The following is a 22,463-nucleotide window of genomic DNA, read 5'->3' as shown; positions in this document are numbered from 1 at the left end:
GTATAAATAGAGGGTTTAGATAAAACTTCTCTTCCTAAAACTATTTTGATGTTGGAGGATGTGAAAATTTGAAAGTAGGAGAAATATAAGAGCTGAAAATAGATTAAGGGTGACATATTATTTATACAGGGTCTCAAACTAAATTTTAAAAAAAGCATGCCATTTTTTCAAAATCAAGTTAATAGATGTTCCTAAGTTTAGTTTCTTTAAGTATATATTCAAATGATAAACCTACAGAATCAAGAATCTTAAGGAGCCAGTAATTGTGTTTCAGTAAGCTATTTCTTCTAGCATATGTTCAAATATAATTTTCAGTTGGAAGCCCTTCATAAGGTGAAATTTTTAGTTAGTGATTACAATTAACTCTTAAACATTGCAGGGATAAGGGGTGCCAACTCTCCCCGCCCCCCGCCGCTTACCGTGCACTTGAAAATTCACATGTAACTTTTGACTCCCCCAAAATGTAACTACTAGTAGCCTACTGTTTGTTTTGCTAGTAGCCTACTGTTGACTAAAAGCCTTAATGATAAATAGTCAACACGTATTTTGTATGATATGTGTTATATACTGTATTCTTACTGTAAAGTAAGCTAGAGAAAAGAATGTTATTAAGAAAATCATAAGGAAGGGCGCCTGGGTGGCTCAGTTGGTTAAGTGACTGCCTTCACCTCAGGTCATGATCCCGGGGTCCTGGGATTGAGTCCCACATCAGGTTCCCCCTGCTCTGCGGGGAGCCTGCTTCTCCCTCTGCCTGCCACTCCCCCTGCTTGTGCTCTCTCTCTCTCTGTCAAATAAATAAATAAAATCTTAAAAAAAAAAAAAATCGTAAGGAAAAGAAAATACCTTTATAATACTGTATAATAAAAAAATCTGCATATAAGTGGACTCATGTAGTTCAAACCCAGGTTGTTCAAGGGCCAACTGATTTTCTTCGTATTCATTAATATTTTTACCTGTTTATTAAAACTGGTCCATTACCTTCATGATAACAGGATAACAGGATTCTAGAATGTACTCAGTTTACTCTGTATAAAGTACAATTTTTGTGGGCAGGCATATTGTGGAGTAAGGTAAAATTTTAATAACAGTGTTATGTAGCCCCTTGAAATCATTAGGTTGATGGACTGGGTTGGAACCAGGAAATCACCCTCCTTAAGGTTTTGATAGTAGAGAAGTTTTCCTGAGCTCCAGATATATTTGTACTTCTGTGGAAGGAAAAAAAATTGTTTTTCATATAGAAGGGCAACGTTTTATGTATGGAAGTTCAAAATTTGGAAGAACCTAGAAAGGAAAAAAATTACTAGAGACAATAGAAATGGTGGTCTGTAAAGTTTCAGAAGGGAAAAAAGTTATGGTATTGTTAGTGTGGTGAGGTTTGTGGAGTAGTAACTAGTGTAGTAAGCTGGACACTTGCTGTGAAGCACCAAAGAAGCTTACTGTTAAAGAGAGAAAAGATAAATTACTTTGCACTCCAGTGTTAATGTTACACATATCTTTTAATTCTGTGCGATGCTGAAACTTTGCAGTGAGAGAGTAATGAGATGTTGGCTTGGTCACTCACTATATGTTGGCTTATCACTTCTGTGTTACACTCTGATTTCTTTGAGATTATGTGCTCTAGAGGCCATGGAACTAAATATGAAAAAAGCTGTTTTTAAAAAGATGTTTTGAGGTGTGCCTGGGTGGCTCAGATGGTTAAGTGTCCACTCTTGATCTCAGCTCAGGTCTTGATCTCTGGGTCGTGAGTTCAAGCACCATGTTGGGTGGAGCCAGTGTGGAGCCCACTTAAAAAATATATGTATTTTTAATATAATCCTATATAAACTTTATCAGACCTGTACTATATTTGTCAAAGGTTCTGATTGGTCAAGATTTTATTATAGTTTTATGTTGATGTATGTGTTCCTTACTTAAAGGAATATTCTATAAATTAATTCTTCCTGTTTAATAAATAATGACTAATATTTTTTAGTGCTTCCTCTATGCTAGTCACTATGGTTTATTGCATGTATTATCATTTAATGTTACCATTCGTATAAGTTTGGTACAATTTCCAGTTTAGAGAAGAGTTTAACTTTCCAGTCTAGTGGTTGGAGTCTAAATGTCAACCAGGCTTCCTTCCTTCCTTCCTTCCTTCCTCTCTCTCTTTCTTTCTTTGACAGAGAGAGAGAGAGAGAGAGAGACAGAGAGGGAACACAAGCAGGGGGAGTGGGAGAGGGAGAAGCAGGCCCCCTGCTGAGCAGGGAGCCCGATGTGGGGCTCAATCGCAGGACCCTGGAATCATGACCTGAGCTGAAGGCAGATGCTTAACGACTGAGCCACCCAGGCGCACCTCAACCAGGCATTCTTATTCCAAAACTTTGGTTTTTATTTATCTGCTATACTGCTGCCTTATTAATGTCTTAAACTTGTACAAGATGGGAAGTTAAAACTGTTTATGTAATAACATTGTCAGTGTGTGTAAATACCTGTTTCATTACTTTTCCTTGTGCATTTTGTTTTTAAGATTCCTGGATTTCCCAGTCAGCTTCATTTCCTCGTAATCAGAAACAACCAGGGGTGGATTCTTTATCACCAGTGGCCTCGCTTCCTAAACAAATTTTCCAGCCTTCTGCACAACAACAACCCACTAAGCCAGTTAAAGTCACTTGTGCAAACTGCAAAAAACCTTTACAGAAGGGACAGACAGCTTATCAACGAAAAGGATCAGCTCACCTCTTTTGTTCTACCACCTGCCTTTCTTCCTTCTCTCACAAGCCGGCTCCAAAGAAACTTTGTGTTATGTGTAAAAAGTAAGGTTTACCTTTCCTTTTTTTTTTTAAAATTGAAGTACAGTTGACACATGGTGTTACATTAGTTTCAGGTATACAACATAGTGATCTGACAAGTCTGTAGATTATGCTTTGCTCACCAAAAGTGTAGGTAAGGCTTACCTTTCAACATAATTCCATATGATTGAATATTGGTGGTATATAATTTTAGGGAAATTATAAGAGTCTTAGACTTGATCTTAGCCATAAGGCCGAGAAGCGATTATAAGAGTCTTAGAGGTGATTTCTGGTGTTTGAAAAATTGGTAAGCCAGTTGTTTGAATCTTAAAGCCAAACTTTCTCTACCACCACCAGGTGGCTTACAATTAAAAGGCTTCCTATTTGGATAGGCTTTGGGGTTGGTTGGTTTGTGTTTGTTTATTTATTTATTTATTCATAAAAGATTAATTGATTTATTTGATAGAGAGAGCACGTGCATAAGCTTGCAGTAGGGAGGGGGGCAGAGGGAGAGGGAGAGAGAGAATCTCAAGCAGACTCCATGCCGAGCATGGAGCCGGACATGGGGCTTAATCCCTGAGACCACGACCCTAGCGTAAATCAAGAGTTGGATGCCTAGCTGACTAAGCCACGCAGGTGCCCCTGGGGTTGATTTAAACACTAGGCCCTTGTAATTTTGTCTGTAATCTCCACTGGACTCCTTGAATTTGTCAAAATGCATACATGTTTATTTGCATTATTAATTATTAGAATTTAGTTCTAGCCAGATAAAATTGTTTTGCAGTTTATATATAACTAGTTCTGTATAAAAATAGGTCAAATTTTGTACTATCTTCATCTTAAGATTATTTTAAATTGGCAAGTCTTTGGATTTTATGTTTTTATGTTTGTTTTGAACATTAAATCACTAGAATACTCACAGTTTTAAGACTCAGGTACCAGTTTTTTGATATCCTTGGAGAGAGACACTTCTCTCTTCTGCCAATTTTTAGGTCTGGCTTCAACTAGTTAAAAATAAATGGAATATTGGGGTACCTGGGTGGCTCAGTTGGTTGATCTCAGCTCAGGTCTTGATCTCAGGGTTGTGAGTTGGAGCCCTGTTGGGCTCTGTGCTGAGCCTACTTAAAAAAAAGTGGAATATGGCATATTATGTGTATGGTCAAACCAGGTAGATTTTCTTTCTGTACCATCCTCTTGGTGTAGCCCAAGTTTGTGAAGATATTTTTAGATCTTAGAACTTTGAAAAAGGCTTAGTGTTCTGTACAAGTTTAATAAATTCAAATATTGGAACAGTTATCTAGTTTTTAGACTGCTTTATAGTAGTAAACTTTTACATACTATAATATAGGACCTCGAAATTGAGAATTTTATTAAAGGAAAACTTCACAGGTCATCAGTATTGTTTTCTACCATTTCTTTTTTTGAACATTTTATTTATTTGAGAGAGAGAGCAGGAGAGAGAGCGAGCAAGCAGGGGGGAGGAGCAGAGGGAGAGGGAAAAGCAGGCTCCATGCTGAAGGGAGCCGGACGTGGGGCTCAGTCCCAGGACCCTGGGATCATGACCTGAGCCGAAGGCAGATGCTTAACGGACTGAGCCACCCAGGCGCCCTGTTTTCTACCATTTCTAATTGCATTTGGAGAGCTGTAGAGAATGTATAGAATGGTAGGTGGGGTTATTTTGGGTTATGGGTGTGGGGGTTTACTTAAGTTCAGTTATCCTCTCTAGAATGTATGTCATATTTCTGTGACCTAGATCTTCCAAGCTTTCTACTTACCCACGGGAAAGGAATTGACTAAGTATTATAAATTTATACCTCAGATTAGACCTGGACATTAAACTCCATATAAATAATACTTTTTTAAAAAAGATTTTATTTATTTATTTTTTAAAATATTTTATTTCTATTTTATTATTTTTAGATTTTATTTATTTATTTGACAGAGATACAAGAGCAGGAACACAAGCAGGGGGAGTGGGGGAGGGAGAAGCAGTCTTCCCGCTGAGCAAGGAGCCCGACGTGGGGCTGGATCCCAGGACCCTGGGATCGTGACCTGAGCCGAAGACAGAAGCTTAACGACTGAGCCACCCAGGCGCTCCTAACAGATTTTATTTATTTATTTGACAGAGAGATAGCACAAGTAGGCAGAGTGGCAGGCAGAGGGAGAGGGAGAAGCAGGCTCTCCGCCAAGCAGGCAGCCCGATGCGGGGCTTGATCCCAGGACTCTGGGATCATGACCTGAGCCGAAGGCAGCCACTTAACTGACTGAGCCACCCAGGTGCCCAAACAATTTTTTTTTTTTTTTTAAGTATTTCCAATATCTGAAAGCCTTGTGAAGGAGTTTGAAGATAAATTGAACACTGGCAAAGATTTAATAGCGTAAGATACTTTTGCTTCTTAATCTTCTGTGTTCATATTTTATTGCCAAGAGGTTTTAAATAGTAAAAGTGATTTAATGGACCTAAAAATGGTGTTTGATTCCCAGGGTTCAATTTATGGAAATTAGAAATGTTAGTTATTACTCTTATATTTGATTTCTTTTAAAACATAATTTTACTTTAAGTTGTTCTGCTTATTTTTCAGAGATATAACGACAATGAAAGGAACCATTGTTGCTCAAGTGGATTCAAGTGAATCCTTCCAGGAATTCTGTAGTACATCTTGTTTGTCTCTCTATGAGGACAAACAGAATCCTACTAAAGGAGCTCTAAATAAATCAAGATGTACAATTTGTGGTAAACTAACAGAGGTTTGTATTTTTGTACCTTTTCTCTTTAGTTCTAACTAATGGGAATATTCTTAACTTTAGTTATGATTAACTTTCAGTATATATTTCCTTAAAACTGAGGATATATAAAATTTATCTTATAAATATCCCATTATGTAATCCCGTTCTCCCATGGGGAGAATGATTTAGGAAATATTAAAATATAATATTATATTAATTGACTCTTTTCTTGAGGTTTGGAACACGTAAAGACAAAACCATAGTGTTTAAACATATAGGTTGACTACCAAAGAAAGACAACAAAATAGAATGCTTAAGAAGGAGAACAAGTGGAGGAAATATTTTTTGATAACTGCACATTATTCATATGGTATTAAAGGGGGTATTAAACTCCCCCTGCTTGTGTTCCTGCTCTTGTATCTCTTGCATTTGTTTGAAGAAAAAGAAACCTGTGTACTATACATACCTCATTTGAATTATTTATAATATTGGTTCTCTCCTCCCTTTCTAGAGCAATGTACGTAATTTTAGTTCCTTTTGGATTTGTCTAAGGATTTCCAGTCTGTTTGTTTTAGAATTTATACTGACATTATCCAAACTGGGTTGTTTCCTATCATTTTTTAGATGTTTCTAGAGAAGTTTGTAGTGATGTCAGTAGTGGTTCCCCCTGTGACATACATGTATTTCTTGTGTGTATAAAATAGTTCAAAGAATAATGAAAGGTATTTTGTTTTTCTCTTTACCTGAATAAGCCTTCCACAGAAAAATTACTGAGGCGTTTTCTTTCATTGGAGCACCTTGTTATTAATGTACTTGTGATACTCATTTGTCATTTTTGTTTGTTTGCTTGTTTTTAGATTCGCCATGAAGTTAGCTTTAAAAATATGACTCATAAGCTGTGCAGTGACCACTGCTTTAATAGATACAGAATGGCCAATGGTTTAATAATGAATTGCTGTGAACAGTGTGGCGAGTACCTGCCCAGCAAAGGTGCTGGAAATAATGTCCTGGTGATTGATGGTCAGCAGAAACGATTTTGCTGTCAAAGTTGTGTCAGTGAATACAAACAGGTAATTCATGATCTAATCAAAATTGGCCATTCTTTTGAATATGTTTTAAATTGTAATAGTTTTACTTTAGCAGCATTTATTAACTAGGTTTTTCCTGGAATCTCATTTAATTCCATTATTGTATTCATCTCTTGGAGATGACCTATCCCAAATGAATACTGATAATATGTAGATTATTGGGCATTGTGTGATTTTACATATAATGGTAAATGCTAGCAGAATGATTCCTCATTTGAAATATTTGTTTATGGGTAGAGGAGAGGGGTTGCAAATAATGATTTTTCAAAGCTTAGTTTAGCAATGATTATCTTATTTATATTTCAGTGTTAAGGTCTTTTGATTTAGTTTGTTTTTGAATATATACATATGGTTCAAAAGTAAAATGTACATAAAACAATATATTCAGAGAAGACCAGCTCCTATTTCTATCTTCTCCTTTTGGTTCCTGCTCATCTTTTATAGGTATTAGCTTTTCAGTTCTTAATATTTTATGTGTTCTGTTATTTATGAAAAATTAAGAAAATATATAATTCATTCTTAGTTTCTCTTTTTTCTATAGAAAAGATAGCATACTGTATGTACTATGCTGCATCTTCCATTTTTTACTTCATACTATATCTTGGAAATCATTGTATATCAATGATAATGGACTTTCCTGTTTTTTTTAATGGCTGCTTAAGTTAAATTTTCAGGAAATTTGAATGAAATTCAAATTGTCACTCTTTTCTTGAGGTTTGGAACACGTAAAGACAAAACCATAGTGTTTAAACATATAGGTTGACTACCAAAGAAAGACAACAAAATAGAATGCTTAAGAAGGAGAACAAGTGGAGGAAATATTTTTTGATAACTGCAAAATTTTGTCTTTACGTGTTCCAAACCTCAAGAAAAGAGTGTTATTTCATTGTCAAGTGTTATTAAAAACACTCTATTAAAAATAAATTAAACATAGATAAGTTTATATTAGTCTGCTAGGGCTGCCATAACAAAATACCAGACTAGAGGGCTCAAACAAATTAATTTCTCACAGTTCTGAGGCTACAAGTGTAAGACCAAGGTGCCTTTCTGGGTTGGTTTCTGGTGAGGCTGCTCTTCGAGCCTTGCAGATATCTTCCTTCTTGCGGTGTCCTCACCTGGTCTTTCCTTTTTGCAAAAGGATGGTGGGGGTAGGGGAGGAGAAGGGGATCTCGGGTATCTCTTCCTCTTCTTATAAGGAAGGACCTTAGTCCTGTCTGATTAGGACCGCACTCTTAGTACTTTTTTAACCTTAACTGCCCCCTTATAGGCCCAATTCCAAATATAATCTCATTAGGAGTAGGGCTTCAACATATGAATTTTGGGGGGAACACAATTCAGACCTTACCAATATTGAAAACAAAATAAGTGCTCAAAACCTATTCCTTTCTAATTATTGTATTTTAATATTATTTGTATTCTTAAGGTTATTTGTGTCTGTTGTGTTTATATAATGGAGATATTACACATAATGATGTGCTTTTGTGCATCTCTTCCCAATTTCATGTTTAGTTTCATTTTGTAGCCTGAAATTAGCCATAGTGGGAGTATTTTCATGGCAAATGTTGCACATTATGTCTCCCTTAATCTCTGAGGAGCTAGTGGTTAACCATGTCCCAGACAGCACTGGGCTATATGATAGTTTATTTGTTCACTTTGCTATTGGATGGTATTGGGGGTATTTCCAGTTTTTTGCTATTTGAAATAATAGATGATGAATAACCTGGTGTATGCTTTATTCTGTGGAGGTATGGCATCAGGGTAGATTCCTAGAAGCTGGATTGCTTGTCTAAGGAATGCATATGTTAGTTTGTTAGATATTGTTAAATTCCCCTCTGTTACAATTGTACCAGTTTGCATTTCTCTCAGTTATATATGTGGAGGTGCCAGTTTCTCCGTTGCCTGTCCAACTGAGAATATTAACACATCATTCTGATTGGTAAAAATGATATGTTAATATTGTTGTAATTTGTAGTCCTTTTATTAGGAATGATGAGCAGTTTTTTATATTTCAGAAGTAATTGTCTTTCCTTTTTTGTGAACTATTTGCTTACTTCTTTTACCCATTTTTTGTTTGGGTTTGATCTTCTCAGCTTTTTCCATTAAATTGAACATTTATTATGGGACATCTGGGCCTCTGACTGTTGATCTCAGCTCAGGTCTTTATCTCAGGGTTGTGAGTTCAGGCACCATATTGGGCTCCACACTGAGTGTGGAGCCTACATTATAAATAAATAAATAAATAAATAAATAGATAGAAAATTTATTTTAATGAGCAAAATGCATTTGTAATTTGCTTACAAACAATTATTTAACATCTGCCATGTTGCAGGTACTGTCTTAGTTGCTTGGAATAGTACTTGTGGAAAGTAAAGTAGACATAGTTACTGCTTTCGTAGGATTTGCATTGGGGTGGCATACTTCAAATTAGTTAGTATTAGGAAAGCTATATGGTGATTGAAAGGACCAGATTAATCATAATCTTCAAGACTTCATTATAGTGTTTGATGTTTGATGATTATGTTGCATTTATTATCTTTTGATACGTAGAAGGTTTGGTTAAGAGTGCTGGCTTTAGTAAGTTAGTGTGGGTTAAAATCCTGGCGGCACCAATCATCCATCTGTGTCATGAGCAAATTATTTAACCTTTGTGCCTTGCCTCATTTCACCGTGTGTAAAGTTGTGGAAATAGCAATCCCTGTCTTATAGTGTTTTTAATAAATGAAATCTGAGCCTTTCTTCTTGATTTTTAAAATCCTACTTCAAGAAACTGAACATTACCAATTCTCCATCAGCCCCTTTGTGTTCTCTCCCAATTACTATCCCTTTCTGCCTCCTAAAAGATACCCACTGTTTTTGACTCCTAACATGGTTTGACTTTATAAAGTTTATGTAAGTGGCATTAATATGTAATGATACCCTTCCATGTTATATATAACTGTGATTGGATGTTTGTATAAATTTTTGTCATGTAACGTTTTAAATTTTATTGTCTCTTTAAAAAAAAATAAATTTTATTATCAAATTTAAGTTTTCTTTTATTGCTTCTGGATTTTGTTTCATACACTTTCCTCACTCCCAGACTATAAAGGAATGCTTTTCATGTTTTCCTTCTGTTTGCAAGGCTTCATTTTAATATTTAAATCTTTAATGCATTTAATGGAATTTATTCTGGTATATTGTTGAATTATGGGTTAAGTATTATCTGCGTCCAAATGATTGTCCTTGAGAATCGGCATCTTTGTGGTGTCAAGATGTCCTATCATAGAACAAGGGATTTCATTCTACTTGTTATATCAGTATGTTCCTGTTAAATTCATAAATATTTTGGGACGCCTGGGTGGGTCAGTTAAGCATCTGCCTGCATCTGCCGCAGTGGGTTCTCTGCTCAGTGGGGAGCGTTCTTCTCCCTCTGCCTGCCCCTTGTGCTCTCTCCCTGCTTGTGTGCGATTTCTCTCTCACACACAAATAAATAAATAAAATCTAAAAAAAAAAATTCATAAATATTTTTTAATCTTGTTGCTATTTTATTTTAAAGATTTTATTTATTTGAGAGAGAGAGAGAGTGAGCGCTTGGAGACTTGGGCAGGAGCAGGGGGAATAGCAGGAGGGGGAGGGAGAAGGGAAAGGGAGAGAATCCCTAGCAAACTCCGCACTGAGCGCTGAGCCCAACCCTGGGCTCTATCTCACAACCCTGAAATTCATGACCTGAGTAGGATGCTTAACTGACTGAGCCACCCAGGCGCCCCTGATGCTATTTTAAGTGAGGTTTTCTTTTCCATTATTTTATGTGTGTGTGTACATGTAGGATGCACATATATTTTTTAATTGATTTTAAATACCTGCTATCTAACTAAATAATCATCATTGGTTAATTTTCTTGGATTTTTAACTAAACCATCATACCATCTGCAAATAGAGAAAGTTTAGATTTTTCTTTATATTTTTCATTCCCATTATTATTTTGTCTTGCCTGATGGCGTTTCCTAATAACTCCAGTACAGTTTTGAATAGTGGAAGTAGTAAATATCTTTGTTTTTCCAGTGGGAATTTCTTTGGTGTTTTTTTACTAAATTAGATGCTGGCTTTAGGGTTGAGGTAAATATATTTTACCATATTAAAAAAGTACCCATTGAATTTTGTTTTATTAAGTATTTTATCAAAAATGAATGTTGAGTTTTGAAGGTCTTCATATGTCTATGGAGGTGATTGTATGATTTTTTTCTCTCCTTTTAATCTATTAATATGTGAATTATTTTAATGAGTTTTGTAATCCACCTAACCGTTCTTGCATTGCTAGAATAAACCATACCAGGTCATCATTATATTTTAAATTTTAGTTGTCATTGTTTATATTTAGTACTTTCCCATTGGTATTCATAAGTGACATTAGTCTTTAGTTCCCCTTTTTTGGGTGCATTCCTTGAGATGTCAGTGTTACAGTTGCTTTAAAAAAATGCTTAAAAGCAAAATTCTTATCTTTATATGCTTAAAACAATGAAAATGAAAATAAATGAATTAAATAATTAATACAAAAAGTTATAAAAAGAAAACAAACTAAGAAGAAAAGAAATAAAAGTAGGAGTGAGTTAGGAAATAAAAGCAGTACCAAAATAATCCAGAATGTTGCTTTTATGGTAACTAAATTCCGTGAAAAACTAGACCAGCTGATCATTAATCCGGAAAAGAGGTTTAAAAATGCCCAAATTCACAAAAATAACAAATGACAAAGTGGACTTAACCATCAAAACAGAGGAAATGGAGGAAAATCATTTCAAAGGGACTACTTTGTATACAACTTTATATAAAAATGTTGAAAACCTAGATTGAGTAATTTTCCGTGAAAATAGAATTTTTGTGTGTGTGAAAATATAATTTACCTAAATTGACTCCAGAGCAGATAAAATAAGGCAGAGAAATTTCCATTGAAGAAATAGAGATAGTTATCAATGAACTACCCCACAAAGAGAAACAGACTCCGATGTTTCTTTTTTTTAAGATTTTATTTATTTATTAGAGAGAGCACTAGCGGAGAGGGAGGAGCAGAGGAAGGGGAGAAGCAGACTTCCCGCTGAGCAGGGAGCCTGACGTGGGGCCCGATCCTAAGACCCTGGGATCTTGACCTGAGGTGAAGGCAGATGCTTAACTGACTGAGCCACCCAGCAGCCCCGACTCAGATGTTTCATAGGGAAATTCCATCAGATTTAAACTAGGTAATCGCATTGCTATTTTAAACCATTCCAGAGCATAAAATGGTAAGAAAATAACTCAAAGTTTTAAAAATTGTGATAAATGTATATAAAACAAAATTTCCAATTGTTTTGAAACATTTTTAAGTATACAATTGTCATATGAAATACATTCATAATGTGCAATCATCTATTTTTAGAACTTTTAATTTTTTAATTTTTATTTTTTAAAGATTTTATGTATTTGTGTGTGTGAGAGAGAGAGAGCACACAAGCAGGGGGAGCAGCAGGCAGAGGGAGAAGCAGGCTCTCTGCTGAGCAAGGAGCCGGACATGGGATTTGATCCCAGGACCCTGGGATCATGATCTGAGCTGAAGGCAGACATTTAACCCACTGAGCCACCCCGGCGTCCCTATTTTTAGAACTTTTTAATGACTCAAACAGAAACTGACAAGCCAGTAACTCCTCATTTTCTCTTAACCTCCCTGGTCCCTGGTAATTTCTAATCTACTTTGTGTCTTTATGAGTTTGCCTATTCTAGATCATATACTTGAAGTCATACATTATCTGTCCTTTTGTGTCTAGTTTATTTCACTTAGGGTAGCGTTTTCAGTTTCATCCATGTTGTAGCATTACTTTTTACCTCTGAATAATGCTCATATATAGGCCACATTTTGTTTATCCATTCATTTGTTGCAGGGCATTTTGGTTGTTTCCAACCTTTTGGCTAGTGTGAATCATGCTGCGGTGAGCATTGGCATGCAAGTATCAGTTTGAGTCGTGTATTTTAGTCTTCTGGGTATATACCTAAGAGTGGATTTGTTTGGTCATAGGCTAATTTTATGTTTAGCTCTCTTAGGAACTGTGAAACTATTTTCCGAAACAACTGTATTGATAATTTACAATCCTAACAACAATACATGAGGTTTCCATTTACTGTACCTCTTTCCCAACACTTAATTACTTTTTGTTTTTTAACATTTGTTTTTTATTTTAATCATCTTAGTAGATGTGAGGTGGTATCTCTTTGTGGTTTTGATTTGCATTTCTCTGATTACTAATGATGTTGAGTATATTTTTCGTGCTTATGGATGATTTGTATATCTTCTCTGGAAAAGTATCTATTGAAGTCCTTTGCCCATTTTGAATTGCATTGTTTTTCCTTTTGTTTTTCAGCTGTAGGAGGTTTTTTTTTTTTTTTTTTTTTTTTTTAAGATTTATTTGAGGTAGAGTGAGCAAGAGAGAGAGAGCATGAGCTGGTGGGGGGGCAGAGGGAGGAGGAGAAACAGGCTCCCCACTGAGTAGGGAGCCCACCCAGGACCTGAGCCAAAGGCAGACGCTTAACCAACTGAGCTACCTGGGTGCCTCTAGGAGGTTGTTTTTTTTTTTTAAGATTTTATTTATTTATTTGACAGAGAGAGACACGGCGAGAGCAGGAACACAAGCATGGGGAGTGGGAGAGGGAGAAGCAGGCTTCCCACGGAGCAGGGAGCCTGATGCAGGGCTCAATCTCAGGACCCTGGGATCATGACCTAAGCCGAAGGCAGACGCTTAACGACTGAGCCACCCAGGTGCCCCAGGAGTTTTTTTTTTTTTTTTTTTTAATGTTCTGAATATTAACCCCTTATTTCTTAAGGTTTTTTTATTTTTTTTTTTAAGATTCATTTATTCATTTGAGAGAGAGCAAGAGTGAGAGAGAGAGTGCCTGAGCATGGGGCAGAGGGGCAGAGGGAGAGGGAGTCTCAAGCAGACTCTGTACTGAATTTAGAGTGTGAAGCCCCTTTTGGGGCTCAGTCTCAGGACCTGGAGTTCGCCACCTGAGCCAAAACCAAGAGTGGGCTGGCTGCTCCACCGACTGTGCCACCCAGGTGCCCCTAATTCCTTATTTGATTTATGGTTGCAAATATTGTCTCCCATTTATTGGTTGCCTTTTTACTTTATTGATAATGTCATTTGATGTACAAAAATTTTAATGTTAAAGTCCAATTAACTTCTTTTTTCCTTTGTTGATTATGTCTTTGGTGCCATATCTAAGAATTTATTGCCAAATCAAAGGTTAAGATGGCTTATTCCTATATTTTAACAGCTTTATGGTTTTAACTCTTACATTTAGGTCTTTGGTCCATTTTGAATTAATTTTTGTTTATCATGTGAGACAGGCATCCAGCTTAATTCTTTTGTATATGGGAATCCAGTTGTCCCAGCATCAGTCTGTTGAAGAGAGTATTGTTTCCCCATGGAATGGACTTGTCATACTTGTCAAATATTAATTGGCCATAGATGGGTAGGTTTATTTCTGGACTCTGTATATTCCATTGGTCCATTGGTCTACATGTGTGTAGACATGTACTGGAACAGTACATAACAGTACCACACTGTTACGATAATTGCGTCTTTGTAATAAGTTTTGAAATTAGGAGATGAGTCTTCCAACTTTGTTCTTCTTTAAAGATTGGGTATTCTAGACCCATTCCAATGTTATGTGAATTTGAGTATCGGCTTTTCCATTTCTCCAGAAAAGGCTATTAGAATTTGGATAGTGATTGCACTGATCCTGTAGATTGCTTTGGGTAGTATTGACATTTCAACAATGTTAAATCTTCCTGTTTGTGAATATGGGATGTCTTCCCATTCATTTAGACCTTTCTTAATTTCTCTCAGCAGTTTGTAGTTTTCAGTGTACAAGTCTTCACCTCCTTTGGTATATTTATTTATAGGTATTTTATTCTTTTTAACACTATTGTTAATGGAATTGCTTTATTTTGTTTTCAGATTGTACATTGCTAGTATTTAGGAACACAACTGATAAATTTAAGTGTTGATCTTGTACCTGTAACTTTGTTGAATTTATTAGCTCTGGTAGCTTTATTGTGGATCCCTTGGGATTTTCTCCATATAGAGTCATGTCATCTGCAAGTAGCAGTAGTTTTACCTCTTCCTTTCCAATTTAGATGCCTTTTATTTCTTTTTCCTAACTGTTCTGGCTAGAACTTTCACTATTTTGTAGACTAGAAGAAGTTTGCGCGGCCATGTTTTGTTTCTGATCTTACAGGTTTCCTTGTGTCTTTGACTGTTGAGTCTGATGTTAGTTGTGGGTTGTTCATATACGGCATTTATTATGTTGAGGTAGTTTTCTTCTATTCTTAGTTTGTTGAGGTTTTTTGTTTTTTTTTTTAATCATAAAAGTGTGTTGGATTTTGTTAAACTTTACCATTTGAGATTATCCTGTGGTTTTTACCTTCTTTGTGTTCATGTGTTTTATTATATTCATTATCTTCTATTGAACCACTCTTTGCATTACTGGGATAAATCCCACTTGGTTGTGGTATGTAATACTTTCAATATGCTGCTGAATGTGGTTAACATTTAACATCCTAAATTTTATATCTAATTTGAGGTGATTACTTAATTGGCATTTAAGAACTCTGCTCCTATATAGCCCCACCCTTATTTTTGTTGTAATAAATTACATCTTAAACATTGTTTGCATAATAACATAGATTTACAATTGTGTTTTGTGCATTTGTCCTTAAAATTATGTAGGAAATAAAAATTGGGCTTATAAACCGAAAATACAGCAATATTGTATTTTATATTTGCCCATGTAGTTACTTAAACTAAAGACCTTATTTCTTCATTCTGCTGGAGTTACTGTCTAGTTTCCTTTCCATTTCAGCATAAATCTTTGACTCTCTTTAGCATTTCTTGTAGAGTGATCTGGTGGTAACAAATTCCCTCAGTTTTTTATTTGGGTATGTCTTTATTTCTTCTTCATGTTTGGATAATAGTTTTGCCAGATATAGTGTTTTTGTTTGAAAGTTTTTCTTTCAGCATTTTATATATGTCATCTCACTACCTTTTCGTTTCCACTGTCTTTGATGAGAAATTGGTGAAAAATCTTATTGAGGATTCTTTGTCCTGATGAATAATAGCTTGTCTCTTGCTACTCAAGAATGTCTGTGTCTTTCAACAGTTTGATTATAATGTGTCCTGTTGTGTCTTTTTGAGTTTATCCTACTTATAATTTGTTGTGCTTTTCAGCTTTGTAGATTTGTTTCCCATCATCATATTTATGAAGTTTTTTGCGATTTTTTTTTTTTTTTTTTTTTTAAGACTTTATTTGAGAGAAAAAGAGAGCGGGAGAGAGAGCACAAGCAGGGGGAGGGGCAGAGGGACAGGGAGAAGCAGATTCCCTGCTGAGCAGGGAGCCCTTTGCTGGAATCCATCCCAGGACCCTGGGATCATGACCTGAGCTGAAGGCAGGCGCTCAGCTGACTGAGCCACCCAGGTGCCCTCAGCCATTATTTCTTGAAATAATCATTCTTCTGGGCCTCTCATAATGCACATGTTGGTCTGCTTGATCTGTCCTATAGGTTCCTTAGGCTTTTTTCACTTTTCTTCATTGTTTTTTTCTTTCTGCTCTTCAGACTGTAATTTCAATTTGGGCCTTGTTACTGCTAGTGAAAGTCCTGACTCTACCAGTTCTCATCTTGAGAGGGGTTAGGTGACAGGGTACCTCGTTACTTCCTGATAGGATAGAATTTCAGGCTCCCTACTTAGCCTTTTCTCACATCACCTTAGCTGGGTTGCTGCAGTGGGGCACCTCATTGCAGCCAGGCCAACGTAAGAGTCTAGGCTCTCCACTTGTCCTTTTCTTGTGTGGGTGGGTTTAGTGCCACATTGTTATTGTGGTGTTTGGATCGAGTAGAGAGGCTATTGACCAAAAGTTTTCTGTCTTTCTATGCCATAATTCGAATTGTATTTCTCCTATAGCTGTGTCATTTTCTGTTGCTGGTTTCAAGATTTTTTTGTCTTTATTTTTATTCAAATTTTAATTTTATTTAAAATTTTCAGGAATTTGTGATAATATTGTGATTCTTTCAGTTTATCCTTTCTGGGGTTTGCTCACTTTCTTTTATCTGTAGGTTTGTATCTTCTGCCTAATTTGCAATGTTTTCAGACATTTCTTTGAGTACTTTTTCAGCCCTATCTTCTTCTTCCTCTCCCTCCAGGACTATAGTGACTTTTATTCTTTGTTGAAAGAGGCTAACTAGGGAGCCTGGACTTCTCTATATCTTTTTAGTCCTACAGATCCCTGAGGCTCTTTTCTTTTTTATTTTTTCCATCCAAGTCTGTTTTCTTTCAGTTCAGTTTGAATAATTTCTATATTTCCCTTCAATGATTCTTTCCTCTGTCTTCTCCATTCTGCTATTGGTTGGGGTTTACTAATAATTTTTTTAGAATGATGTTTTTTGTTTTCGGGTTTTATTTAGTTTTAGAGGTAGAGTTTAGTGATTCATTAGTTGCACGTAACACCCAGTGCTCATTACATCAAGTGCCCTCCTTACATCAAGTGCCCTCCTTAATGCCCATCCCCCAGTTACTTCATCCCCCACCCACGTCCCCTCCAGCAACCCTCAGTTTGTTTTCTATAGTTAAGAGTTAGAATGGTGTTAATGTTACAGAAAAACTAAGCAGATGGTACAGAGTTCCTATGTGATGGTCTTTTATTGATACCTTAAATCAGTAAGGTAACATTTGTTGCAATTAATGAACTGGCATTAATATATTTGTTATTATGTAAAGTCCGTACTTTATTCAGATTTCCTTAACTTTTATATAATGTCCACTTTCTGTTCCAGGATCCCATCTAGGATACCACATTATATCCAGTAATCATGTTACCTTAGGCTAGTCTTGGTTATGACATTTTCTCAGACTTCTGTTGTTTTCGATGACCTTGACAGTTTTTAGGATTTAGGTATATTGTAAGATGCCCCTCTATTGGAATTTGTCTGAAGTTTTCTCATCATTAGACAGATTGGAGATACAGGTTTTTAGGAGGGATGTTAGGGAGGTGTTTACTTTTTACACTGCCATTTTCATCACATCATAAGAGTACATCTATCAACATGATTTAAAATGACTGTTGAAGTTGATGTTGATCACCTGCTGCAGTAGCATTTGTCGGGATTCTCCATTGTAAAGTTTCCACCCCATTTCCATGTTGTACTTTTTTTTTTCCTTTTTTGGAGAGTGAGAGAGTGTGTGCCCAGCAGGGGAAAGGAGCAAAGGATGAGGGGGAGAGAGAGAGAGAGAATCTTAAGTAGACTCCATGCCTTGTGCTAAGCCTGAGGCACGGCCCTGAGATCAGGACCTGAGCTGAAATCAAGAGTCCACCCTTAACCAACTGAGTCACCCAGGCTCTCCCCTTGGGAGCACTTTCACTTGGCTCCTGTGTTCTTTTGACATACCCTATCCATTGATTTTTAAAATTTGTTACTGATTTTTTTCAGTCCTAGAATTTCCATTTTATTCTTCTTTATATCTTCTATTTTTTTATATGAATTTCTGTTTTTCGTTGTTAAGTGTATTTTTATTCTTTGTTGAAACATTTTTATCATGGCTGCTTTAAAAATCTTTGTCATAATTCTAACATCTCTGTACTTTCATTGTTAGTATCTACTGATTGTCTTTTTCCATTTATTTTTATTTTTTATTATTTTTTTAAGATTTTATTTATTTGAGAGAGAGAGAGAGCAACAGAGGTGTGAAGGGCAGAGGGAGAAGCAGACTCCCTACTGAACAGAGAGTTCGATGCAGGAATCGATTCTGGGGCTCTGGGATCATGACCTGAGCTGAAGGCAGACACCTAACCAGCTGAGCCACCCAGGCACCCATCTTTTTACATTTAAATTGTTGTTTTTCTGGGTTTTGATAGGATACATGATTTTTTTTTTTTAATCGAAGCCTGGAAATTTTGGGTATTGTTATTATATTCTGGATCTTAGATAAACCTTTTGCTTTAGCTGGTTTTATTTGACACTGCTGTGGTAGGGGTAGGAAGGCCTAGCCTCAGTTTTGACAGGTGTAGGTTGAAATCCGGACTCTCCATTTGGCCTCTGTTGACACCCATTGAGGTGGGAGGAGCTCCTTGTTATTGCTGGATGAGGGTAGAATTCTGGTTCCCCTCTGGGCTTTGGCTGATTCACCCTAACTGGGAGGAGTAGGATTATCTCCTTACTGCTCCCTACAGCTGTGTATCCACTGACACCAAATGATTCCATTCTAGTGGATATAGAAAATATTTTTTACACTATCATTAAATGAAATAATTATTTAAAAAGTTTTTTATCTTTCATTCCGTAAAATATTATTTTCATGTTTAATTCATATATTGCATGTTCATAGTTTACAAGTAAATAAATGGAAATCCATGTATACATTGTTACTTGACAAAGGGACACAATCAGACATGTTTGGAGATCACTATACAAGATGCTATAGTGAATGTCTTTTCCTATAGCCTGGGGGAACTAAAACCCTATGGTGATCTTTTCTTACCCTTGCCCTCCCCTCCCCTGTTTGTTTCTAACATTTAACTTGGCTGCCATTGTTTATATTCCCATTGCTGAATTAGTTTCTGGAATATACTGATACAGGTAGTTAATAATCTAGATCCTGGAGTGGAGACTATATACTTAACACTTCTCTTTCAATATTTTATTTTCCACTTTCTTGCATAATATTTTGACTTTAATGGAAAGCAGGATGCTTTCTGCAAGGAGTAAAGATGTAAAGTATTATGTGCTGTAAACTGTCATGTGCTCCAAAAAGAGTTTCCAGAACAACCCATTTGCCAATAATGAAAACTGTACCTGCATAATCTTCAGATCACTTAATTTAGAATGCTTTGAGGTACCATAGGCTGTAATGAGATCTTAGAATATGTTGTCATCTAAGAGAAATAAGTAATTTTTTTTGGCTAGGTCTACTTAGAAGCAAGTAAGTTTAAGGGTCTATTTATATTTATAATTTGTTACCTGTTAATTGTTTTATCATTAAATGATTTTTTTCCTATAGGATAATTAAAATAATTTAATAATGGCAGTGGGGATAGAACAGATAGGCATTTTTTGTTTTTTAAGATTTTATTTATTTATTTTGAGAAAGAGAGAGAACAGCTGGGAGAGGGGCAGAGGGAGAGGGAGGCGCAGACTCCCCGCTGAGCAGGGAGCCTGAAGCAGGGCTCGATCCCAGGACCCCGGGATCATGACCTGAGCCGAAGGCAGACTCTTAACTGACTGAGCCACCCAGGCGCCCCCCCAGATAGGCATTTTTAAAAGTCGGAATGAGTTTGTAAGACACAAACAGATAATTAAGAATCAACTTTGACAGATTGCTTATTTACCTTTCAATTAAGCAGCCTTTTTTTATATGTTTTTTCTTAAAGTCTTTTAAAATATTTTTTTAGGTAGGTAGCCATCCAAGCTTCCTGAAGGAGGTTCGAGACCACATGCAGGACTCCTTCTTAATGCAGCCTGAGGTAAGCAGGACTGTAGCTGTGGTTAGCCCTTGACAATTTCATGTACTGCTACTGTCTTTATTATGTAACTGAAAAATCATGTGCATTTTGAAGTATATTAAAATTTATGAACTAAAAATATGTCAAATGATAATTTTTTCCTTATGTTATCATAGGTAAACTTTATTTCACAAATTTTACATGTATTGTGATTTATTTAATTTGCTTTTAGGTATTTTTATTAAAAATTATTTTCAGATAAAAAATTTATGCACAGTACCTTGTCCACAATAGGCATTTACCTACGATATAAAAGGTCCTCTCTTTTGTACCTACCTGAAAGATATTAAAAACCCTTTATTTTGTAAAAATTTCCAAACTCATATTCCTTTATCCAGATGAATAGATTAGTACATAAATATGTGAATAATAAATGTATACAATTAATAATTTTAACTGTAGTACAAGGAATTCATATTGACATACTACTGCTATATATGATTAATCTAAATACCTTATTCAAATTTTAAAACATTAATGTCCCTTGCAGCAAATGGAAAAAAAATTACTTCTTGTTTAGGATCCAATCCTGGATTATAGGCCGTTATTTCTTTAAAAATATTTGTCTCTTCCCCCCTTCCCTTCTTCTGAGACCCTAATTCCGGATATATTAGATTTCCTGCTATTGTCCCATGGTCCCTGTGGCTCTATTATTTATTGGTTTTCTTTTTTTGGTCTTTTTTTTTTTTCTGCATTTTGGAGAGTGTCTATTGTTGTATCTTTAATTTTACTAATCTTTTCTGATACACTCTTAGTCCCATATGGTTTATTTTATGTCTCAGATCTTGTATTTCTCATCTCTAGAAGTTCCATCTGGGTCTTTTTTATATCTTCTATTCCTTTCCTCATTATGTTCATGTTTTCCTGTACTGCTTTCTTGAATATATCAGCATATTTATCATAGCTCTTTTAAAATTTTTGCCTACTATTTTCTTAGCTGTCATTTCTAGATCTGTTTCCACAGCTTGATTTTTTAACTTTCTATATAATGAGTTATATTATGTTTTGTGGAATGTTTAAAAGCCATTGTTTCATATCTTTTGTGTAGCTTTCTGGTTTTTAAAAGTGGGAGATTAAATCTAGTCTCTATCATAGCTGGGGTTGGAAGTCCTGTCTGCTTTAATCTGAAATAGTTCCCTATCTTTGTCTTTCATGACCTTGACATTTTTGAATACTATAGGACATTTAGTAGAGTGCCTCTCAATTTCAAGTACATCAAGCTTTTATCTCTTGAGTACTTTCCCATGTGGTTCACTCACTTGGTCAAAATATAGTAAAAGAAATGTATTACATACAATGTAAAAGAATAAATTAGGGGGAAGTTTTATTTAAAATCATGTGATGATTAATTTTGATATTCATATAGAACTGGGTAAAATTTAAATGTAAGGTACCAATTTTCAATGAGTAGACTGAAAATGAGCCAATTTGCCATAAACTCCCTATTATATTTACCTTTACCTTACCAGTATCTTGTTTTAATTAGTTCTACCTTATTCTTCTTCACTGAATTTGTAAGTAGGTTTATTTTCTCCCATGTCTGCATGGGGAATATAATAATTGTGAATTTGTTACAATTAATTTCATTTTTAACTCACTCAGTGTATATTTATAGGATGAATGAAATTAAATATTTTGATTGTTTACACATAAAACAGAAAACATGGCATGAACGGATATTTCTTTTTTTACTAATGTTCTTTCATTAAATGGGTCCTTTTATTTTTGAAGTAGTGGTGGCTGTGTTAAAATATTTTCAATATTAATGATTCTATCTTTCTGATAGTACTTTCTCATTCTCTTCAGATAAAAGTATTTGTCAGTGTGGACCAGTTGCTTAGCTCCTTGTTTACTTGACCCAATTCAACTGGTCTACTTTTTATTGGTACGTCTTAAAACTTACTAATTACTTAACCATTCTGCCAATAAAATTATTGTCAACTTGAAGGATGTTTCTAATAAGTTAAAAAAAAAAAATCTAATCCAGGATTAGATTAGATGGTTGGACTTCATTTATATTGATAAAAGAATTCTTGATGGGTGCTGCTACATGCAGGTCTTGTACAAACATGTGAGAGCTGCTTTTTCTCTTTGTAATCCTGTGATCTAATGGCAAGTGTCCTGATATTTTTAGTATTCCTAATTTGTACTGTGATGCCAGATTTTTAAAATTCTTTTTTCTTTCATTGTCTTATTGATGTGTTTTCTTTGACTCTTTTCCCATTATGAAAATTTGAATTATTACATAGGCCTCAGGAAAATATTTTGTCATTTCAAGCAAAAAACCAGCATTCTCCTCTATTGTCTTTGTAACACTGGGAAAGTCATA

At 35.5% G+C, this 22,463-nt stretch overlaps 1 protein-coding gene across 3 annotated transcripts in view; it reads left to right on the top strand.

The window, feature by feature from the left end:
- Window positions 1-22,463, top strand: part of ZMYM2 (zinc finger MYM-type containing 2) — a 77,918-nt gene that overhangs the window by 3,283 nt on the left and 52,172 nt on the right. For 2 of the 3 annotated variants that reach the window (XM_078070601.1, XM_036097173.2), the window contains 4 exons: window positions 2,507-2,792; window positions 5,351-5,516; window positions 6,353-6,565; window positions 20,024-20,095. In XM_078070601.1, coding sequence (XP_077926727.1) covers window positions 2,507-2,792; window positions 5,351-5,516; window positions 6,353-6,565; window positions 20,024-20,095 — 737 coding nt within the window. The remainder of the gene's footprint in view (window positions 1-2,506; window positions 2,793-5,350; window positions 5,517-6,352; window positions 6,566-20,023; window positions 20,096-22,463) is intronic. The other variant, XM_078070600.1, reaches the window with a different exon arrangement.

Source organism: Halichoerus grypus, chromosome 4 (genome assembly GCF_964656455.1).
Source record: "Halichoerus grypus chromosome 4, mHalGry1.hap1.1, whole genome shotgun sequence".
NCBI classification, from domain to species: Eukaryota; Metazoa; Chordata; class Mammalia; order Carnivora; family Phocidae; genus Halichoerus; species Halichoerus grypus.
Note: the sequence above shows the minus strand (reverse complement) of the source record. Positions and strands in the feature narration are given on the sequence as shown.